At 36.1% G+C, this 23,541-nt stretch overlaps 1 protein-coding gene across 9 annotated transcripts in view; it reads left to right on the top strand.

Moving 5' to 3' along the window:
• Positions 1-23,541, top strand: part of PNPLA4 (patatin like phospholipase domain containing 4) — a 50,558-nt gene that overhangs the window by 2,748 nt on the left and 24,269 nt on the right. For 3 of the 9 annotated variants that reach the window (XM_068682408.1, XM_068682388.1, XM_068682397.1), the window contains exons 4-9: positions 4,820-5,004; positions 9,327-9,421; positions 9,601-9,736; positions 11,764-11,829; positions 16,704-16,856; positions 17,496-18,278. In XM_068682408.1, coding sequence (XP_068538509.1) covers positions 4,820-5,004; positions 9,327-9,421; positions 9,601-9,736; positions 11,764-11,829; positions 16,704-16,856; positions 17,496-17,663 — 803 coding nt within the window. In that variant the 3' untranslated portion in view covers positions 17,664-18,278. Of the gene's footprint in view, positions 1-4,819; positions 5,005-9,326; positions 9,422-9,600; positions 9,737-11,763; positions 11,830-16,703; positions 16,857-17,495; positions 18,279-20,758; positions 21,625-23,541 lie in introns of those variants that run through there. The other 6 variants (XR_011096740.1, XR_011096750.1, XR_011096755.1 and 3 more) reach the window with 4 other exon arrangements.

The raw sequence follows: 23,541 nt of genomic DNA, 5'->3' as shown, positions 1-23,541 counted from the left end.
TTGGATGGGTTATCATGTTGTGTGAGCCTGTTTTTGATGGGAATATCAATTCCTTGAATATACTGAAGGCTATGAATAGTGTGTGGTGACAATGAACTTTTTTCCCTTCTTTAAACATGAAAAACGGTTGAACATTCCTTTGTGAGTGATGATTTCTGGTTTGGGTAAATTTAATACTTAATATTTATTTTTTATTAATATTTAATAAATTTAATGTCTTTATAGTAACAAACATGGCTTTTATTTTAGCCACGCTGCTCACCTAACTAGTTCTTCCATACCTTTGTTTTCTCATTCCTAGCTCATAAATAATTTTCAAATGTCCTGCTATGTGTCATCCATTATATCTCAAACTACTTCAAGGTATTTTTTAGCTGCTGTGCTTCAGGGTGCTTGGTCATTCTCATTCTGTGTATATTTAATTTTTATTTGTAAAAGGTTCCAGTCAGTTGCTGTAGGCATTTCCAGCTCTTGTTTAGAAATGGGATGTTAGGGAGGTAGTTACGACTGGTTAAGACATTGAGATCATATAGTGTTTATATAATTACATTGCTCAGGGAACATCAGTATGAGAAATTGTTGTGCCATTTCTTGATCCTGACAACTACAAAAAGAGTACCCTGAAAAAGCTATATTGTAATACAAGGTAATTCTGCAGTACAAGCTTGTCCCTTTATACATACACTTTCTTGTCAGATTGCATTAGAAATGGTTGAGATATGACTGAGTATAAAGTATTCCCCATCAAATACATTTTTAATTGCCAATGAGTTTGTTTTGCAGATATGAGAACCTTTTAAATAGAAGTCCTAAGGTTATGTTTATTCCTGAATGTTTTTGTATTATCTATAAAGTAGGGAGATGGAACAGCTCCAGTGTCCTTCTAGTTTCTCGTACTTATCTTCTCTTAAATTTTTATTTTTCTTGTAGGCAACAGAACCATACCTATCCCTTTGTCTCATTGAAATATTTCGAAATTGCCAGTCATGTAAGATGACTGTGTTTTTTAAAAGCAGCGGCAGGCAAACGCATTTTGTCCTGTTTAAGTCAGATCTCTACAGTGTATATACTGTCCAGAGTTCTGCTGAAATGTGTTTGTGCATCTTGTAAGGGGCATTTAATTTTTTTTTCTGAAGACATGCCAGTATGATAATTTTTGAGGTAATAAATAATATCTTTAAGAACTTCTGTTAAACCCTCAAATAATATTTATTCTGAAGTCTTGTGGAACAGGTGTTTTGTACCGTTTCTAAGATAGCAAGGCTTCTGCTGTTTGCTCACTCAGCTGAAAAAAAAAAAAAAAAAGGCTTATGCCCAGATGTGACTGTGCTCCTCTTTCTGGTGTTCTCTTAGAAACTGTCAGGGAATAACTATACTTGATTACTTTTCTCTGTATGTCCTCTTGAAAATTGTTATAACCCTACTATTCTTTCTGATCAAAAGAACAGTGATCTACCCGATCATCAAAGCAAAAGATTTTTTTGAACCAAACTGTCTCTGAAATACACGATTCTAACTTGCTAAAGTGCTGCTATGACAAATTTACAAGAATCAAAAGAAATGAGACAGTTTATATTCTTATAAAAGTGAGTATATTGGTTTCCTTTTTCTGATTTTATAGGGCACTCACCTAATGCTGTCTCATCTTTTCCTCTTATTCAGGGTATACTTTGCAAGGTGAAACAACGTTGCTTAACTGCATCTGTCAGGCAGATAGCCTGTGAAAGAACCATGGTTTTTATTCATCTGTATCATATTTGCAGGTTAACTGCTTTGTTACAGGTTTCTTCTTACAGTTTGGTTTGTTTGTTTGTATGTATGTGTTCTTTTTTTTTTTTTGTGGTAGGATTTTTTTAAGAGGCCCTCAATTCAGTGTTCAAACCTTTCTGCAAGTAGATGCCTACTGCTGAATAAGATTTTTTCTTCTGCTATTTCTCCTCTGTAATTCAGATTATTTGTAATATTATTTGTAATGATTTTTTTTCCTTGTTAAAAGGTTGAAAGGTTTTCTCAGTCGTGCAGCTAGCTTTTAACAACTGGATCTGCCTCTTGAACCTGAGTGTAATCTGCCGACTAATGTTTGTCCTGAAGTATTTTTAAATTTCATATATATGAAACAATACATAATGTAGACCTGGGAACTGACCCAAATTAATAAAAACACAGTGCTGTGATAACGCAGCAGTGCTGTTGCTAGCTTTGATTTGAAATCTTCTTGGGGAATTTCTAAAGCATTGTTGTAATGTTAGACATACAAACCCAGTGTATCAGGTACTTCTGTTTTGTTCTTTTTCTTTTTGAATTGTTTTTGACTACTTTTGGGGTTGCATTAGAATAATGCCTTCATTTTATCTTTTTGGACTGGCAATTAACTTATTCTTAACAGAGTATCAGGCTCTGCAGTTGTCTTCAACTGTAGTTCTTTATGTGAAATCTTTTTTTTTTTTTTTTTTTTTTTTCCTTGCTTGTTCATATCATGCTGAATTCTTTTGTCAGTCAAGAAACTGATGTAAATACTCATCCAGTAATTTCCTTTTCTGCCCCTTGGGAGGGGAATGAAGAAAGAGAAGTGTATAGGATCTAACTGTTAAAAAATTAACTTGAGTAGTGCTGTGTCATTCAAGAACAGTGGTTACTCACAATAACTGATAATTCGATAGAACTAAATTTCATATAGGAAGATGAAGCTTTGTTAAGAAGCCTCAAAAGAGAAGGCAAGGACATTTTGCTCCAGTCAGTATTTTTTCAGCAGTTTTTGCTCAAGTCTTGACTCAAGTCACCTGTTGGATTCATGTAACTTCCCCGAGAAGTAATCCCTGGGATTTGTGAACTATTACTTTCCTTGTTAATGTTACGACTATTCAACTACATGAGTGTGGTCCTTATTTAATGTAATATTTCACATTCGTTTTTTTATTGAGCCTGAAATCTTTTTTTGGACAAAAATGGGAGTTAACTTTTTCATACTTGGAATTCTTCCTACCTAATAATGCAATTACTTTAACTCATGTCACATTTTGTCAGAATGGCTTTTGATGTTAGCATCTTTGCCCCATATTTGTAGAGGGCATGGAAACAGCTGCAGGACTTAATTAAACTTCCAAGACTTTAGCTAGCCTAAAAGTAAGCACATCATTGTGTCATATTTCTATTTTAGTTTTCACTCTGAAGATTGCTTTTAAGTTGCTCTTAGGATTGCTTCTTGTTTTCCAGTAAAATCTTGACTAAACTTTTTTTTTTTTTTTTTTTTACTTCTATGCTGTGATTTTTTTTCTTGCAATTTAAAGAGCATTTTTAAAAAGAAGTAACGTGGTCTATCGTTTGATCCACTGCAAATGCCTTTTTCTCACATTCCCGAAGCAAAAATCACCCTGAACTCTGTTCTATCAGTACTGAATGTGTTAGATGCAAGCTACAGGTGTTCGTACTCACTAATGCATATGCAAGTGTTTCCTTTGTAAAGGGGGGATAAAATGCAGTCGATAAATTACCTTATGAGAGTGTGGTGTTTTAGCAGAATGACTGTCCTTGTAAAACAGCGAGTGGAATGCCCTGATACTCTGCTTTCTTCTTTTTTAAGGGAAATAGTAATCCTTCTGCTTAAACAGAGAGGCCCATTTGCAGTCTGAATTTAAACATAACTGTAGGTAAAGTTAAGTTTAGCATGTCTCCATATCTGCTGGTTTTAGAAAGCACTGCTTACCCTCATCTTTCCTACTCCTCCCATCACTGAGCTGAAGAGCAACTTAGCCAAAAATCTGTTGCCGTATGTCTCCTTCTCTTCATCAGAACTGACAACATAGTGTGTAGGTGGTTTCCAAAATAAAAATGTCATCAGCTATCTCATTATTATAACCAGAACAATCAGGTATATTCCTGAGTGTACTGATGTATTTAGTCCCATTCATATTGACATGTACCCAAATGTACAAGATTTTATTTTTAAATTCTGTACTAAGATAACCTGTACAACATCTTGTGAATCTGTGCAAATGTAGAATATCTTGCTCTTACAATTATAATTATTTGCAGAAACAAAAGAGCTAATATAATATATAGCCTTACATTTTTTTCTTTTTTAATAAACCACCCCTAACAATCAGAACTTACACTTTCTCTTTTTCTGTGCTTGATGCTTTGAGTGTGTTCACACATTTATGAACAAACTTTTGCTTTGTATTTATATTTTACCTCATTGTTTTTTCTGTCTTCTTTTTAGTAGTACCAGTGATATGTTCTGTATTTTTCCTTTCTAAATACGAAATGACTTTATGAGGATTTGTCTATTGAATACTAGTAGTAGCAAATAGATGGACTCCAAAAATGAAGGACAGAAATCGCTTCTCTGGAGAATTATATTGGGTTCAAGGCGGTACATATAAAGGGATTATGATAAAACTTGAGAGGCCAGCAGTTTTGCAATTAATTTGATTCTGACCGGGGGGGGGGGGGGGGGTGTTTGTGTTCCCTCTCCAACATAACTTTTAATACTTTTAAGTTGCTACTTCTGTATTTCTTTGACAAATTATATGAAAATGTGCGGTTACATTATATATAGATGGATTTTTAATGTCCTGATTGAAAAGGGGATTTGTGCTAAGGATTTTAGAATGGTGGTTCTCAATTTTGGAGTTGATAAACTTGAACAGCTACTTGTTTGAGGTATTTGGTAATCAAAAGTGCTTAGTATCTTAAAATACATGTAAACTGTTTTTTATATAGGTATTATATATTACGTGTTCTTTGCCAAAAAATAGATTTGTGTTATAAGATAAAAGTAACTGGTCCTTGTCCTGACTGCAAAACTTTATTTCCACAGCAAAAATGAAACATATCAATCTGTCATTTGCAGCTTGTGGGTTTCTGGGTATTTACCACTTGGGGGCAGCAGCTGCTCTTTACAGACATGGTAAGAAGTTACTGAAAGTTGTAAAAGATTATGCTGGAGCTTCTGCGGGATCCCTGGCTGCCACTGTCCTATTAACAGTACCAGACAATATAGAGGTAAATTAATAAACTCATAAGTATAGGACATGATCATTTTCAAAGAATATTTTAAAAATATACTCATCTACCATTAAATTGCTTAAATGTAAATATTTTGTTTCTTGCTTCTCGTAAAGAAACAGGACTCATTTATGTGTTTTCATTAACAAAATCTATGAAGCATGGACAAAAATGTTTATGAAGTAAGAATTTATGACAAAAGTTGGTGCTCGGTTTATAGCAGAAAATTGTGTGGACTATGTATTTTAAGCTACGCAAATATAATGCGTCTAAATGCTGGGTTGTATGCAACCAGATATATTTCAGTTCTAGTATGACAAAATGTATCTGTATTTTATTTAATCATTGTGCATTCTTGGCTAGAGGCAGGCTTTGTTAAGCAAATGTATTGCACCGTCCTTTGTGAGAGGAGATTAAAATGAGAGATGATTGTATTCTTAAAGTCAAAGCATCACACACGGGCTCTCATTTTCATAGGCTCCTTGCAGTTTGTGCTCCATTAGAGAGCTTTAGACAGCACCAGCTTTAGACTCAGGGCTAAATAGCAATAACAGCACTGTATGCCAAAGGAGGATTAACCCTCGCAAGCTATTGTTCTAGCATGTCACATACATGTTAGGCCTTTGATACAGTCCCACATGTCCTTGCTACTGACTTGGAGAGACATGTTAGATGGATGGACTGTTAGATGGATAAGGAATTGGATGTGGCTGTTAAGCCAAAGAGCTACAGTCCACAGTTCAGTGTCCATGTGGAAAACAGATACAAGAGGTGTCCCTAAAGGGTCTGTGCTAGGACCAATACCATTTAATGCCTTCATCAGTGACATAGATAGTGAGATTAATTGCACCCTCAGCAAGTTTGCACTTGACATCAAACTGAGTGGTGTGGCTGATACATGAAAGGTAACGGACAGCACCTAGAGAGTCCTTGACAGGCTTAATGAAGCCTATGCAAATCTCGTGAAGTTCAGAAAGGCCAGGTGCAACCTGTGTGGGGCAGAGGTGTACAGACCAGGTGATGGATTGATAGTGAGCAGCCCCACAGAGAAGGACCTGGGGATACTAGTGGATGAAAAAGTTGTCATGAGATGGCTTTGTGCATGTGTAGCCCAGAAAGCCGATTGTATTCTGGGCCCACATTTAAAAAAAAAAAAAAAAACAAAAAAAACATCCCTCCTATGAAGAAAGGCTTAGAGAGCTATTTTTTTTGTCCGGCTGGAGAAGTTCTGGGGAGACTTTATAGCAACCTTTCAATACATAAAGAAGGAAGGTGGAGAAAACTTTCACCAAGGCCTGTAGTGACAGAACGAGGGGCAGTAGTTTTTAGTCACTCTTTTCTCACCATGGATGTGGTGGTATAATGTAAAGACAGCGAAGTGATATTCGATGACTGTTCCGTAACGGGCTTTCTGTGAAAACATTACTTCTTATCCAGTTCTGTTACATTTGATTGTTTTTCCCCATAGCTTAAGGCTGCTTCACCCTCCTGATGTGCCTGTAGAAACTTTGCTTTGTAGAGGACTCTGCCTTGCTGAAATGTTAATATTTCTTTAATATTTTTCAATTATCAGAAACGGCATTATTGGAAGGGGTTGGACTGCTAGATAATTTATTTGTTTTGAGTACCCTTAGGTTTCAGTCTAGTGAACATCAGGTAACTTTCCGTGCCTCTCTGTAAAGACTTTAATGGCTTTTGATTCAGACAGTGGTGTCAGCTAAGACCACGTTTTGCCACTGAACTCTTATTTTATTTCTGCTATGACACAAATTTAGCTTGCAGAGTTAGCTATACTTCTGTTGCTTTCAACAGTAAGTTCCTCCTTGGCCTCTTCACCCTTGCCCCCTCAAGTGCATTCTTTATACGGTTTGATATTAGCCAAGTTCCACTCTGTTGTGAAGATAACATTATATATGTTCTATTCATATTTTTTTTCCTTTTCTGTAACCTTTGTTTAGTAGTTCAGTTTCAACTTCACATAGTATAATATTTACCTCTAACCCAGTTTTCCTATATGATAAGCACTGATTTCCTATATAATAAACAGCTAGCCTTTTAATACCCCAAGGAAATATTTCTACTTTATTCTAGGTTCTGGGCATGAAAATTTGTTCCCAGCCTGATACAAGTTACAAAGATATTTCTAAGTAAATATATGAGAAGAATTTTTTGGTTTTTATGTTTGTTGAAATTGTCTATGTTACATTGAGCCTGATGGGTTTTACCTTGAAAATACCATTTTAACATAAACTTAAAAGAATGTGTAAACTTTTTAGCCCTTTAATTTTCTTACTGACATTATAGTTATTCTATTATATTGTTTGAATGGAAAATTGAGAAATTGGTGGGTCAGAAATATTTCCTAATTCTTATGGCATTTAAGTAAGGGCAGTGTTGTGTGCTGAATAGAAAATACTTCATTTTAATATTATTTATTTTTATTGAAATTTCTACTAACTTTTCATATCAGTATAATATATTATTACATTTATTATATATTTCTAACTGTCAAAATACCTGATATTCACTACTGTAATTCTGACATCTATTAGGTTTTATTTATTTTCGGAGTGATGGCAGTGTTATACAAGTTGTAATTAGGACTTTTCTCCATTTCATGGTCTTAAAGCTCTAATGCAAAGTTTTATGAACTAGGAGGCAATGTAACACTGAGGATTTCTTGTTTTGACTATTGCTGTTCTAACATGACAGCTTGTAAATGCATTTCTGATGTGTCTTAGGTTTTTGTCACTATTGAAAAGGCAAGAGACTTGAGAATTCTAGGGACAGATTTTCAAATGTATGAAGGCTTACAGCATTACAGAGAATTACCTATTCCTTTCAGAAGTACTTGATCATGTTAGATGTCAAGTTTGCTTAAATCAATACAGGTAGTTACCATTTCTAAACATGTTCTCAGTCACTATTTAAAATTTAGATGCACCGTTTAAAGTTTCTGGCACTAAAAATTGTAAATAATTCATAGCTGCAAGAAGTTGTCCCTTTTGACAGCAAGAATTGAGAGTATGATCATTTCTTAGCATTTGTAATATGGAAAGAAGTTCTGTCATTCATTTGGAGTTGTCCAGCTCCCTATTACTCTGACTTCCCTGTCACTTTAGTCACTTTATTAAGACATTTTAGATCTAAAGATAGTATTTCTGAGATGCTTTTATAATCTGTAGAGGTTTGTGGGTTTCTTCTGTCCTTGGTGAGTGAAGTTCTACCTAGAGTAAAAGTTCAAATTTAACCTATGTGTAATGAATTAGCATGAGTCTTTACAGGGATCGTTGCTTTAAGAGGTATAGAAGTCTTAATCCTGACTAGCATTTTTGATACGTTTGTTAGAAGGCCATACAGGAAAAGCAGATGCAAGAACCACATCTCTACCTTTCACTTAGGAAACTGCTCTATCACAGTTGTGCTGAAAGTCCAAATGATGTGAGGGAGTTAAACTGCCCCAGCCAGCTCGCTCCTCATCTTGTGCTGGCCCTCACCCCAACTCTTTTCCTGTTGCTTCTTCTATATACTCTCTCCTCATTCACCTGTCATCTTTTTGAATTTCACCAGTCATGTCAATCATTTACTTTGTTGCTATCAATATATTTGTTCTTCATGCAAGAAGCTAATAAGCCAAGAACCCCAAACTATTTTTAGACAGTGTTTACAGTCTTGTAAACATATATGCACAGTATGTTTATTGAGTAGCAGTTTCAAAAAGTTGGGTAAGATTGTATTTCAGGTTTTTCCTAAATTCAGGGCTTAAGAGTCTTCTTTTGCTAAAAAAAAAAAAAAAAAAATAATAAAATAAAATAAAAATTTTGTATTCTTTTACTTCTTTTAAAGTTTGTATAGATCACATTTCAAGCTATTTTTTCACAGTCATTAACACTAGGCATTTCAGCTCACGTAGAAAAATGTTCTCTGTCCCGTGGAATCTATAACCTGTTTTTCTTCAGTTGGTCTTTTGATCCTTTGTCTTCTATCAGCTGTAGTAAATGTAGTATTTCACTCGTAGGGAGGTGTTTTTTGTTTTTTTGTTTTTTTTTGTGTGTGTGATGTTTGTTGCTTGTTTTCTTTTTATTTATGTTTACTGCTTCATTAAGAATTCTTATATATGGGTTCTTAGAAATTAATTCTTATGACAAGATCAACAATTTGTTATAGCTATCTTATTACAAACTGAGCACATACAGGAAAATATCTTAATATGGTGTTATATTGATTAAAGTCTTAGCTGTTAGTATGTTCTAGATACCACAGTTAAATTTACTTTCTATAATGAAAACGTCCTTAATGGTGAATATTTTAATTTTCAGAAATGTGAACAGTTTACCTATGGATTTGCAGAGGAAATTAGAAAATTGGACTTCGGCGCAGTAACGCCTGGTTATGATTTTATGAAAAGACTTAGGTACTTAGTCTTAATGTATCTATTAAATCTATTTTTGTGAAGCTCTCAAAATAAAAATGGACGGTAAGCGTATTTTTTACATGCTGTTGGATCTCAACTTTCTTTCTTTATCCCATAATATATTTGCAAGATCTTTAAATAATGATGGTGAATAATGTTTACCACTTTCTTTGTTCTAGGGAAGGCATAGAGTCTATTCTTCCTTCTAATGCTCATGAGATCGTTGAAAATCGTCTCTATGTATCAGTCACTAACGTGAGAAATGGGAGAAATTACTTGTTTTCAAGTTTTGCCTCCAGAGAGGACCTCATTAAGGTAATGAAGTTGCATGTAGTTGCTTTAAATAAAAATGCATGAGATTCTTCAATGCACAGGAGTATGGTATTAGGTATACAATAAATAACTGTTTTATTCAAATGCTCACTTAGGCTACAGTGGTGTGACAACAAGCAGAATTTGATCCCAAAGTTTCAGAAATTTTGCTAAAATTTATTTATAATGTTTCCTTTCTTTGTTTTAGAAGTACTACCTTGTGCTAGTACCACTTGCACTACTTTAAAGCCTACTTTAAAAACAAACAAACAAAAAAAAAAAGCAAACGGTAACTAATGATTAATTACCTAGAAGATTAGAATAAAATAGAGAATCTTCAAGTTTTCTAACAATTCTGTTCATCATTTTGCATCTCTTATTTCACTCATATCACTTACTATGCTCAATCACAAAAGAAAGTGAACAAAAAGAATTCCTGTGTTAAAAAAAAAAAACTAAAAATAGCAGCAGTTTGTGGAGAATAGTCATATTGTCTTAAGCACCTTATAAACTCTATTTTAACTGTTGATGGAAAGCATATCTTTGCCCATCTAATGCCCATCTCTCTACTTTTGAATACCACTTTAAAAATCTGGATCATTATTGTAAACATAAGCTGATATAAAATGGTAGGAGGAATTCAGGTGCTTGTAAAGAAAATGTTCTAATAATTGGTTGCATTTTAGTAGAAGACACTAAGATATTGCAGAGTAAAGGAGAATATAGAATAAGCAGGAAGCTTTGAAGAGGAATTCCTTCTTTCCCTGTCCTTCTGGATGCTTAGAGAAATGGGTTTGAGGTACACCTTTTCTGATGGTTTTGTCATGGGAAGGTTGTCTGGTAGAAAAATAGCTAATGTTTCACTTTTGAAAAATAGAAGACAAAATCTTTCTGTGTAAGTTCAGACAAGTCTCTGGTGCTTTAGATCACTGGGAAGAGAAACAAGCAAGAAAAAGAGCTGTCAAAGTGAGAGTTAAAGGCTTCATATAGAGCCTTAATCCATATTTGTGGAGGAGAGGTTTTTAATACTGAAAGGTTGGGCATTTTTTCTGTAATCCCCATGGGTTGTGTTTTTGTTGTTTGCACCTGATTGCCTTTCACATTGTATATACCGCTGTCTGTAATGTTTTTCTGTTCCTAAGATCTGCTTCTCATACCCACACACAAGCACGTGGCATGCATATGGACCACATTTAGCTATATGAAAATTTCTGACACACAAACCTCAGCATTTTTGAGGTGTAGTATAGTAATTTTGTAGATTATAGATGGATGGTTGGGTATATGTACGTATAAGTAGGTGCATGCCACACACACACACATGTTCATAGATCCTAAGTGGATCTATGATGGTGGTCAGAAAGTTATATGTGTATGCACGTCTATACTTAACAGAAAAGGTGTCGTGGTCTTAAAAAAAAATAAATAAATTGAGAACTGCAGTAGACAACAATGTGGGCTTGAAGTAAAAATTTGTTCATACTGAAACATTAAATGTAAAGTATTAAACTCATGAAGGATGTACATATGTGAATTTTCAGGCTGTTTATAATATTCTGGAAATTTTGAATTACTTCCAAAATCTGATTTATTAGATTATTAAACACTGCATTTACATGCCAGAAGAATGATTGGATTGGCTTCTTTTTTTTGTCAATGCTCTGTATTGCTTTTTTTTTTTTTATAATATACATATTTCCGCAAAATCAAAGATTTACTTGATGTTGTGTGAGATTAAATTCATACTCTTGTATCATATTAATCAATAAGTCAATCAATTTCTGATAACTTTGCTTTGAAAGTTGTCCTTGTCATCATTAAACCTACTGAATCATTTTAATCACGTTTTAAGAAACCCTAGCAGCAAGACTTTTTAAGATGATAATGATTATATGTAAAACTAATGTATTTATTTGCTACTGCTGTATTTTTTAATAGAGATAAATAAGTATGAAAATATTTACTGGTTCAGAATTATTTTGTTGCCTTATCTTCACTCTTCCCCTTCATTCCTTCTTTCTTTTCTCTAGGTCCTGCTAGCAAGTAGTTTTATACCGGTGTATGCAGGAATGAAGCCAGTGGAATATAAAGGAGAGGTAATGTTTCATTATGTTTGAGTTCTGTTTTTATTCGTTTTCCTTTTATTTTATTTTATTTTTCTTCAAGAGCATCCTTCATTTATGGTATAATTGATTGTAAGGGAAGTTAGGTGGGGATTGCAGTACTGTATTTTGTAGAAGTTATTGTTTCTATGGACACTGGAGGTTAACACTGTGGAAGATGACAAGAATTTGTTCCTATATTGTTTCAAAAATGAGGACTGCTGAGACTGAAGTGATGTCTTTAGTGTGGAGCTGTTCCCTAGATATAACGTTTAACATTTACGATGAGAAGCAGCCTCCCTTAGTAAAGACACTTTTTATGACTTGCTGTGTTGCCAACTCTAAAAGACTGCAACTGAAAGAATAATCACTCTGCTTTCCTGTATAATGGAAGGAATGATAAGAGAGGTCTTGGCAGCTTGTACACTCCTGAAGCACCTGTGTCTACGTATGTGTTATAATTCTGTTGAGAACATGATAATGTGCCTCACCAAGCACTTTCAAAACTCTTAACTCTGAACAAACATTAAAATCCTTATATTTTCCCTATTGTGCAAGGCTATGAAATCTTGAAAGGCATACACTATTATAGGAAAACCTTTTAACCTTTTTCCTATAGCTTACTTAGCTCCAAGAACTCTTTTACATAAATATATAAACATTTTAAAATAATTTGATTTAGTCTGTAATCACTAGAAGCAGAAAAAAATGTTTTATTTCTAAAATACACTATACTTTTTCCCTTATTTTCTTCATTGTGGTGGTTTTACTCAGGTGGGTAGCAGAGTTCTACCACGGCTGCTCTCTCACTCCCCCTCCTCAAAGAGGAAGTGGGAGAAAGTACGACGCAAAGATCTCAAGGTTTGAGTTAAGGATGATTTAATTAAAGGGAAAAGGGGTTGGGGGGACGAAAACAAAGGCCATGCAGAAGCACAGAAAGAGAGGGGGGAAAAAAAAAGTAAAGAAGTTACTCTCTACTTCCCATCAAGTGATGTTTGACCACGTACTGGTAAGCAATAATGTGTAATGGTTGTTCAGGTTGACAGAAGCTTCTACCATGAGAGGCCCCCCCACTCCTTCCCGTTTTCCACCTTTTATTGCCGAGTGTGACACCAGAAGGTATGGAATATCCCTTTGGTTGGTTTAGGTCAGCTGCCCTGGTGATGTCCCCTCCCCATCAGTTGCCCACCCCTGGCCTGCTGGCCCTTGCAGGGCTTGGAGGTAATCCTGATGTGGTGCCAGTATTGTGCAGCAATAGACACAACACTGGAGTGATACTAGTGCTGTTCTTGCTACAGCACAGCACTGTATGGGCAGCTGCAGGGAAAGTTAACTCCATCCCAGACAGACCCAGTACACTCATATGCATCAAAATGATGTCTTCAGAGTATCTATCATCCCATGGGACCACCATGCAAAAAAATAAAAAAAAAATCACTGCTAAACTGTACCCATTTGTCCCTAGAAATTATTTCTATCTAAGGACTTTGAGTTCATTTTGAATGTCAGAAAGCTTTTCAGCTTTAGAATTACTTATACAGCAATGTATGCCTGACTGCTTGAGTTAAATGGAGACTTTGCATCTTGCCAGAGTCTAAAGATTTTGTTGATTGGAGTATTTGTATGTTGCTGAGACATGCATGGATGTTTGAGGTTCATTCTGCTACTACTTAAAGAGAAGGAAGTGTCTTTGTTAAACCTCTTATGTTGTTGTCAATTAACAAATTGAAAAGTTGGATCAGAGTTTTGTCCAAATTGATTTAAAACCCGTTTTACTGGATGAGCACTGCTATTATGATTTGCCTGGGTTTTGTTGGATTTACTGAAACACCTTCAGCCTTTTCTTAGTGGACAGTTCTCATTCCTGCCTAGCTTTATTTTTTGCATTCAGAAGTTAAATCAATGAATATTTTAGGACAATTAGTTTTCTGTTATTTAAAAGCTGCTTGTCATTCTCAAAGCTTCTTACTACTCTCATTAAGTCAGATTCATCAAACGTAGTTTCTGGGAAATAGGTTGGTTTAATTTATTTTTATTTGTTTTAATGGATTAGTTATGCACATCTGCACTGACTTCTCATACAGTGCGTTTGTGTTTTGGGAATCCTATTTATCTGAGAAAACTGTTGCCTGTAAATGGAAGTGACTTCTAGTCCAAAACACTTTGAGCAGTATGAGAGCAAAAAACCTTAGAATCTTTATTCTATTTAGTGGATGATGATGCTGTGTGGGTAGGGGTCCTAGAGTGTGCAGTGTAGAGCCAGGTATGTGGAATGGAACCTTGTGATCCCAACATGGTAATCACTGACCTCTGTACGATGGATTGGATATTAACTAGCCCACCTATCATGTTTGCATCATATTCCATGTTTTCTGGAAGTTCTGCTGTAATGGATCAAAATTCTGACTGTCTGCATTTACACTAGTTTCATGGAGCAAATTCCCTAGACCATATAGTCCATGGCAGCATGGAATCAGGCTTGTGCCGTGACAGCTGCTTGTGTCGGCTAACTGTATGTGTGCTTCAGAACAGTTGGTCTGGATCATTGCTGGGCTACCTATGTCACCTGAATACATGAACAAGTTGTCTGAGAGTAATTTTTTTAAACATAGTATGTTTTCTGAGGTATGTATTGTGTGATGCGTAAGGGAGTATACTGATGCACTTCTGCTAGAAAACTATAAAAAAAAAGTCAAACCTATTATCCTGTACGTACTGCCTGTAGAGATTGAACCCTGGTGAGAATTGTTCCCAGCATTGCACTTCAGTGTTTTTTTGTTTTTGTTTTTTCAGGAAGTGTTTGGCTTATGCTAGAATAAGATGGCATATCTACACAAAGCATGCTAGGAGACTAGACTTCTGGGGTGAAATGGGTAAATTGCATGGTAGTGTAGCCATTGCAACAATCTGTTCATAGTGTGTTTTGGTTTGGTTTGATAGGCCTAAAAATAACAGGAAGGAAAAGGGTGTGTAATACAGATAGAGCATCTGAGATCTTAAGTCTGTTAATGATCTTAACCACAGTGGGCTAGGTTTTTACCTGGATTGGGTATTTAAGATGCCCATGGACTACATTTCCAATAACCGTAGAGAGGTCCTCTGCTCTGCATACTGTCTTTTGTTGAAACAAGCGTTTCCTCGAAGCAGTGGGAGTAATTTCTTGTACGATTCTACATGGACCAAGCTTACTCCAAGTGTCGTAACCTTTATTTGAGTTGGGTTGGTGTCTTCTGAACCTCTGGCAATGTTAATCTTTGAGCTAAATAAACATCTTCAGATGACTGAGTTGACTATTTTTCGTGATGAAGCTATAGTGTTGTCTTACAGAATGGTTTTGTAAAACCAATGTACTGGTAAAGAGGTAGATTACACTGGTGTTACAGAATTGATTTTACACAACTTCAATGTAGTAGTACATGTAATTAAGGATTTATTATATAATTTTATGGTAAAGAACAAAATTATACTGTATGATTTTTAACAGCACTTAGCATTTAAGTATCAGACAACTTAAAACAATGATTTTAGCGGAATTTGCTAAAATAGAAAGAGACTTAGTTAAAGATTTGAAAATGGCAAGGTTCACACGAGAGACTACTACAGTGTATTAGGAGTTTCTAAACTCAGCCTCACACTTCTAGAATTCTCTCCTAAGGTGAATTACTCACCGTTCTTACTCATCCGTGTTTGTCCATAGACAAGCTTCATCCTCGAGGAGTCAGCCCTGAGATGCACTTTATCTCCGGTGTCCCAGCTCAGGGGGAGATTGAGCATGCAGCCTGCTTCTCATGGAGCAAGAACTCCAGTAGTTCTTGCTTGAGATCACTGTCTATAGTATCATGAGATAATTGACTTTTAGTCAGTGATTTTCCAGGATTCAGGTCTTTTTCACTTAGTTTATGATTCAAGTAGGGTCAGTGGAAAATCTGAACACTAACAGAATAGTGTTTCATGTTCCTTACTACAAACCTATTAGCTAAAAGTTACACAACCAACAAAATCAACATGGTATTTATGCAAATGAAAAAAAAAAAAAGGGTAAAATTTCAGCTGTCCTTGGTTATGCTGGGATGGAATTTGACTGTAGCCTCCATAAAAATCAGTCTTGTACCTCTGGACTGTATTCAGAATCAAGAAATATGTGAGGATCTGCAAGAAATTCATTGGTTGCTTTTTTTTTTTTTTTTTTTCTTCCTTGTTCTCTCCTATACTCAACTCTTGTAGCAGACTTGATGTCTACTCCTTCTCATTTGGCATGGATATCTAGCTCCTTCCCACTTTTTTATTCTCTGCTTTCCAGCTACTGCTGTCTTTGTGGTGTGGTGCATGATAGTTTTTTTTGGATGTAAGGAAACAAGAAACTCTAGGAGACAGTAAGAGACGTTACATGTGTTTCAGCTCATGCAATCACTTTACCAGCATATATGTACACTGCTCCTGCTTCTCAAGACAGGAGTATACCTTACCTGAAATGGTTCATGTGTCATAGTAGTGATCTTTTTCTTACCTGTGGACATCAAATTTGTATTTTTAAACTCTGTGGGGCATTTTCTTAATAGATCAACTAAACAAGCTGCCTTAGCTTGATTAAAACTTTTAAGTGTCTGGAGAATTTATAAATACAGTTGCATGTTGTTGAACACTGTGTATGTACATTGTCAGTTCCTTGATTTTTATGCTGCTTATCCTCCAAGTTGCTTACTCATGGTATTCTGAGAAGAAAACTCTTTAATTTTCTTGGTTGTCAAAAGAAAGTCTTTCTTTAGAGACAGTGGTTGTAGAGGAGACTGGAACAGAAAGGATGAAGTATTTGATCGTTACCATACTGTACTAAAGCTACTTTGAAAATACTTTTTATTTTTCAGTAGAAGTGGGTTGATGGTGGCCTTACCAATGGCCTTCCTGTCTTGCCTGCTGGACGAACCGTGACAATTTCTCCTTTCAGCGGTCGATTAGATATCTGTCCACAAGATAAAGGACGTGTGGATCTCTATGTTAAACTTGCAAAACAAGATATAATGGTGAGTTGATGGTTTATTTAATAACTTCAGAAGAATAAAAGGTAGTTGAGTAGTTAAGTTCATGCTTATTTTTGATTGTTTGTTTTCTGTATATATGTTACCTTTATATAATATTTTTGGCATTTTCTGTTTTGACATGGAGTGTAAATATTTCCTTAAACACAAGGGAAAGAAAAACATAGAATAAATTTTGTCAGAAAGGTTGAAAGTGTATATATCTAGTAGTACAAAATAGAGTAAGTATGTCAGAGGTTATTCAATTTAAATAATCTAGGCTTGCTTTACATATCATTTGTTTTCAGTTAGGCAGTGTTTACAGAGCAAAAAAAAATAATAAAAAAAACACCTTAAGACTTCCCTAAAATACCTCGGGAGAGGGAAACTAGCACATCCATTCACACATACTGAAATAAGCTGCTCTAACTGAATTTAAAATATGAGTTTTAAGTTGTACATTTGAAATGATATACACTTGACACTTCATTGCTCAGTAGAGCTTATGTTAAGATTTTGAACCTTGTAACTACTACACTTTTCCAGAATTTTTTTGATATTACAAAAATGTTCGTGTTTAATGACTAAGGCTTAGACTGATTTTTATGACCTCCTTTTCATTGTTGACATTCCTGTCTCTGCAAGCTTTTTCTCACAGACTTTTATCACAGTATTGCATCCTTCGTCATGATGAAAGAAAATACTGAAGGCAGTAGGCTTATCATTGCTATCAAAAAAAACTTCATTAGAAAGAAAAAAGAATGGTTAGTAATAGTTGCTACACATCTTAAGTTTCACTTTGGCAGTTCTTAATATATTTTACTCAAATTCAGAAAACATAAGTTCTTTGGTGTCCTAAACTGTGACAATTTCTGAGTCTTTGTAGTGCTTCACAGAGATTTCAAGCATCATAGTACTTGGTAAATGATCATAAAGCATGAGAATACTTATTTTACTTATAATATATGCATAGTTTGTTTCTTGGTTGCGGCTTGTGTCTAGTATGTAATGCATCTAGAGGTAGAAAATGAGTTGATGAGTGGATTAATTTTGAGAATTAATTGCAGAGTTGCATTGCTGCTTGGATTCTCCAAGTGCAGACTTGTGTAAAATATTGAGCAACATTTAAAACTGTTATTTTTGAAGCACCCTTATGTTTTAGAGCTGTAAAAATGTGAACTAAGAAAAATTTTATTTCAATAATACCATAATCTATATAAAACAGAGTTGTCTATCTTTGTATCTGGATTGGAATGTGAACAGTGTTCTCTCTTCAAACATCCGCCATCTGTTAGTGTCAAAATGTGAATATTTTTTTCAAATGATGATTATTTTGGTACTGTGTTGCAATATTTATATGGATAAAGTATATGGCTAAAGTAGATATTAAATTATTCGTATAAATGAAGTATTTAAATCTTTATTAAATCTGTTTGTAATTTTCTTGTAAACAACTTAATAATGTTTTTATTTAAAAACAAAGTTCTAAAATCTTAGTAGTATACCAGGAAGGTCAACAAAATGACCCTTTATGATGCTAAGTAATTTTTACTTTGTTGGAAGTAAAAGCTGCATTTGTATTCATACGTAAAATGTTGACTGGGAATGTTTTTGCCAGGCTGGATGGGGCTTTGAGTAACATGGTCTAGTGGGATTTGTCCATTCCCATGGCAGGGGAGTTGGAACTGGATGGTCTTTAAGGACCCCTTCAACCCAAGCCATTCTGTGATTCTATTATCACAGCAACAAGACCAGTTGCTCTCTGGATACCCAGTACCCTGAGGTGGTAGAAGGGGATGGGGAGCAGAATGTGGCCCTCATAATCCACAAGGAAATGGTTGGTGACCTGCTACAGCACTTAGATGCACGCAAGTCGATGGGGCCAAATGGGATCCACCCAAGGGTACTGAGCGAGCTGGCGGAGGAGCTGGCCAAGCTGTTTTCCATCATTTATCAGCAGTCATGGCTATCAGGGAAGGTCCCAGTAGGCTGGTGGCTAGCAAATGTGACGCCCATTTACAAGGGCCTGAGGGTAGACCTGGGGAACTATAGGCCTGTCAGTTTGACCTCAGTGCCAGGGAAGCTTACAGAGCAGATTATCTTGTGTCATCACGTGGCACTTGCAGGGCAAGCAGGCGATCAGGGCCAGTCAGCATGGGTTTATGAAAGGCAGGTCCTGCTTGTCGAACCTGATCTCCTTCTATGACAAAGTGACGCACTTGGTGGATGAGGGAAAGGAAGTGGATGTGGTCTACTTTGACTTCAGCAAGGCTTTTGATACTGTTTCCCACAGCATTCTCCTCAAGAAACTGGCTGCTCTTGTCTTGGACTGATGTATGCTTCATTGGGTTAAAAACTGGCTGGGTAGCTGGGCCCGAAGAGTCGTGGTGAATGGAGTCAAATCCAGTCAGAGGCTGGTCACCAGTGGCGTCCCCCAGGGTTCGTACTGGGGCCAGTCCTCTGTAATATCTTCATCAATGATCTGGATGAGGGGATCGAGTGCATCCTCAGTAAGTTCACAGATGACACCAAGTTAGGTGCGTGTGTCGATCTGCTCGAGGGTAGGAAGGCTCTGCAGGAGGATCTGGATAGGCTGGTCTGATGGGCTGAGGCCAAATGTATGAAGTTTAACAAGGCCAAGTGCCGGGTCCTGCACCTGGGGCACAATAACACCAAACAGAGCTACAGGCTGGGAGATGAGTGGTTGGAAAGCTGCCTGGCAGAGAAGGACCTGGGAGTATTGGTTGATAGTCAGCTGAATACAAGCCAGCAGTGTGCTCAGGTAGCCAAGAAGGCCAACAGCATCCTGGCTTATATAAGAAGCAGTGTGGCCAGCAGGTCTAGGGAAGTGATTGTCCCCCTGTACTCGGCTCTGGTGAGGCCGCAGCTCGAGTACTGTGTTCAGTTTTGGGCCCCTCACTACAAGAAGGACATCGAGGTGCTCGAGTGAGTCCAGAAAAGGGCGACGAAGCTGGTGAGGGGTCTGGAGAACAAGTCCTGTGAGGAGCAGCTGAGGGAGCTAGGATTGTTTGGCCTGGAGAAGAGGAGGCTCAGGGGTGACCTTATTGCTCTCTACAGATACCTTAAAGGAGGCTGTAGCAAGGTGGGGATTGTTCTCTTCTCCCACATGCCTGGTGACAGTGTGAGGGGGAATGGGCTAAAGTTGCACCAGGGGAGTTTTAGGCTGAAAATTAGTAGGAACTTCTTTACCGAAAGGGTTGTTGGGCATTGGGATGGACTGCCCAGGGAAGTGGTTGAGTCACCATCCCTGGAAGTCTTTAAAAGACGTTTAGAAGTAGAGCTTAGTAATATGGTTTAGTGGAGGACTTGTTAGTGTTAGTTCAGAGGTTTGACTAGGTGATCTTGGAGGTCTCTTCTAACCTAGATGATTCTGTGGGTTGTAAAGGACCTTGAAGATCATCATTTTCAATCCCCCTGCTCTGGGCAGGGTTGCCAACCACTAGGGCAGGCTGCAAGAGCCTCATCCAGCCTGGCCTTGAACGCCTCCAGGGATGGGGAATCCACAACCTCTCTGGGTAACCTGTTCCAGTGCCTCACGACCCTCTATTATGCTATATTCTGAAGAATGTGATTGTTCACACTAGGAAGTGGTCAAAATACTTACTTAAGCAAGTTTAGCTTGTGTCACCTACTACTACCCCAGACAGTTCCTGGAATGCTTCCATACTTAAAACATTTCAGAAACTCTGGGCAGTTTTACAGTAGCTTGTCTTAGAGGCTGTGAATTATGTTGTTTTTCAGCAATGTACCTGAACATGTGTGATTTACTAGTATGGACATAGCCATGCTGGTGTTTTGTTTTTACATATGCTACATGAAACAGATAACAGAACAGATAACAACACAGTCAAGCTTAACATAAGTTGCTTTGATATATTAATTTCTAGCACTTCTCTCTGTTGCAGCTGTCTCTGGCCAACCTAGTAAGACTTAATCAAGCTATGTTCCCACCAAACCAAGAGAAAATGGAATCACTGTACCAAAATGGATTTGATGATGCTGTTCATTTTTTACTAAAAGAAAACTGGTTTGAATAGATAGTACATAGAAAATAAACAAAACCTGATGGCTGTTGAAGCACAGCTATAGGTAACCTTACCTATCCTAGATTGCTGTCACAATTTCTGTTAATCCAAATAAAAATCTCAGCTGGAATTGCTTCAGCTTCTGCCAAGAAAGTATCAATTCCATCCTGAAGAACTGTATAAACATGTCAGAATGGGAACTGTACTTGCCTGGTAATTGTTTTGTTTTGAGGTAACTCAGATTTAGATCCATTTTGCTGCAGCACTGGACTTTAACTTGGTGAGCTTGTGTTACCGTAATTAAAGAAATTTGGAAGTTGTATCTGATGTTACTTGAGAGACTCATCATGGTTGTATCATGAAAAATTACAGTCTGTATTCTTCAGTTAGTATAATTGTTGTGCATGCTCATCAGGTGTTTATAATGTTGCTAGTCTAATGTATATTCTACAGTGTTCTAAGGATTTGAACTCAGCACTAGCCACAAGAAATAAAACATTTTCACTTTTACTTCTATACGAGTATTTTTTAAATAATAAAAGCTCTTGCTCTTTTCAGTGAATGCAGTCTCTAAATTTAAAAACACTATTTAAAATTTTTAACAGAAGTGTGATGTTTGTGATATTTTAATACCTTGTGCATAGGAATACTTATTTTATTATGTTTTCTTCCTTTGCTAAAATATGAATAATGGGGAACAAAATATGAATAAATATATTTTCTTGAAACTTTTGTTGAGCTCATTTATTAATTTCTCAGAATGCTATAACAATCTGATTGTCTACAGAAAATAGTCAGTTGGAAATAAGTTCAAGTCAGCCAGCAGGTAATGAACCCACTAATATCTTGTTGTTACTATTCCCCTTGTATTGATTTTTTTTTAAGTGCGAGTTCAAAGTTTTCAGTCTTAATGCCTAAAATCCACAGCTGTTTAAAATCAGCGTTAGGTTTTTAAATGTGCTTTTTGAGTTCTTAATACTTACAAAAATTTGAGATATTTATAGAACTCTTAAATGATGGAAAATCTAGGGAGATAAGAATAATTAAAAGCCTCTTCAGCACACAACCACATATTCCTGTTCATAGATTGTACCTAGGATTCACGTGGTAGGGATTGAATTATTCTATGAATTGTTTTTGTTAGAAAAAGGAGTAATTAAAACAGAATGTTTTGTACCAGCATTTTTAGATGCATTAGGTTCAGTATGCAATTAAAATAGGATAGCTGTATGACTTCCAGATCTGTAGGACAGCATTTCTACAGGTAGAACTGAGGTACATTACTTTTGTGCTGTCAAAACACTTGTGGCTGGCTTACTTGTTTATACAAAGGATAACTTTTAGCATAAGGAGAAATGTGAAAAATGCTATTAAAAATTTCTTCTTTAATGCTGGTCTGGTGTAGCCTGAGTTTCTAAATTAACGATATTTTGTCAGTATAGCAGAAACTTACAGACTTAGAATTCTGAGGGTTTGGAGCTACTCACAAGCTTTTGGAAACAGCATACGTGCTCCACTCAGTTACCTTCCTAAGCAGTAATAGAGCCATGCATATTTAGAAAACCTGTAAAAAGCTTGTTTATCTGGATGCAGTTCTGTAAGAGTTGCTTTTAAAGAAGAAGGTTATTGTCAGTAAATGAACTTTACATTTAATGTATGTTGGTTTTGAGCATGGAGTGTCACAGTTCGCTATGCTCTTTAGTCTAGTAAAATCTGACTTCTTTCTGCATGTATTAATGTCACAGACAGGAACATATGCCATATCCTGTTCACTGAACTCTGAGAGCCACAGGTAATGTTCAGTGCTTTAGAAACTGACCTTCAGAGGTTTATGATAATTTGACAGAACACTTTTCAGAAAGAATAAAAATCATGTTTATGCAGAGAAAAGCTGCAGAAGTGTTTATAATGATAAGATGAAGTTTTGTCGTTTGGGGTGGGGGGATATTTTTTTTATATATATATTTATCTTGGAGCATAAAACTTGAATGAGAACATAAGTCTGTTCAGACATAACACCAATGTTCGGAATGGTTACTGAACAGCAAGACTCAGAGATTTTTATTACCACCATTTTATAAATATTTTCTGATTGTGTATGATCTACCAAAAGCAGAACACAAGCCTATTGTCTTATTGTCTTTAAGCTGTTCATCTGGTCCTAAAGAAGCATAGTAAAGCACATTCAGACATTCAGAAATGCATTATCCTCAGCCAACAATGTTTGAACCCATTTTGTGTGGAAAAAATTAAATCTTTAAAAAAAAAAAAAAGTTTCTTGATCAAATAGGCTCGCAGGGCAGGATTTGCAGAAGGCAGTTTTAAATCATGAGGACAGTTGCAATCTCTTTGTTTTAGGGAAGAAACAATGTCTGCTTCTGTATGTTCCAATACTGTGAATAATACCCATTTTATTTCCTCCTTCAAACACATACAGCTGTATAATCTTGAAAATTTAAGATGTAGAGTTTTAAGTAAATTTATTTTTTCCAAGCTAAGTAGTGCTTTTGCAATAGAGATGTACCTTACTAAAGATTAATTTGTTTTCCTACTGGTTTGGTCTCAAAAATTGTGTGAATTGCTCACAATTACCTTCTGTTTATCTTCATAAACTTCAAAACATTAATTTAAAAATATCTATAATA

This window comes from Anas acuta, chromosome 1 (assembly GCF_963932015.1).
Source record: "Anas acuta chromosome 1, bAnaAcu1.1, whole genome shotgun sequence".
NCBI classification, from domain to species: domain Eukaryota; kingdom Metazoa; phylum Chordata; class Aves; order Anseriformes; family Anatidae; genus Anas; species Anas acuta.
This window is presented reverse-complemented; position numbering and strand designations above follow the sequence as displayed.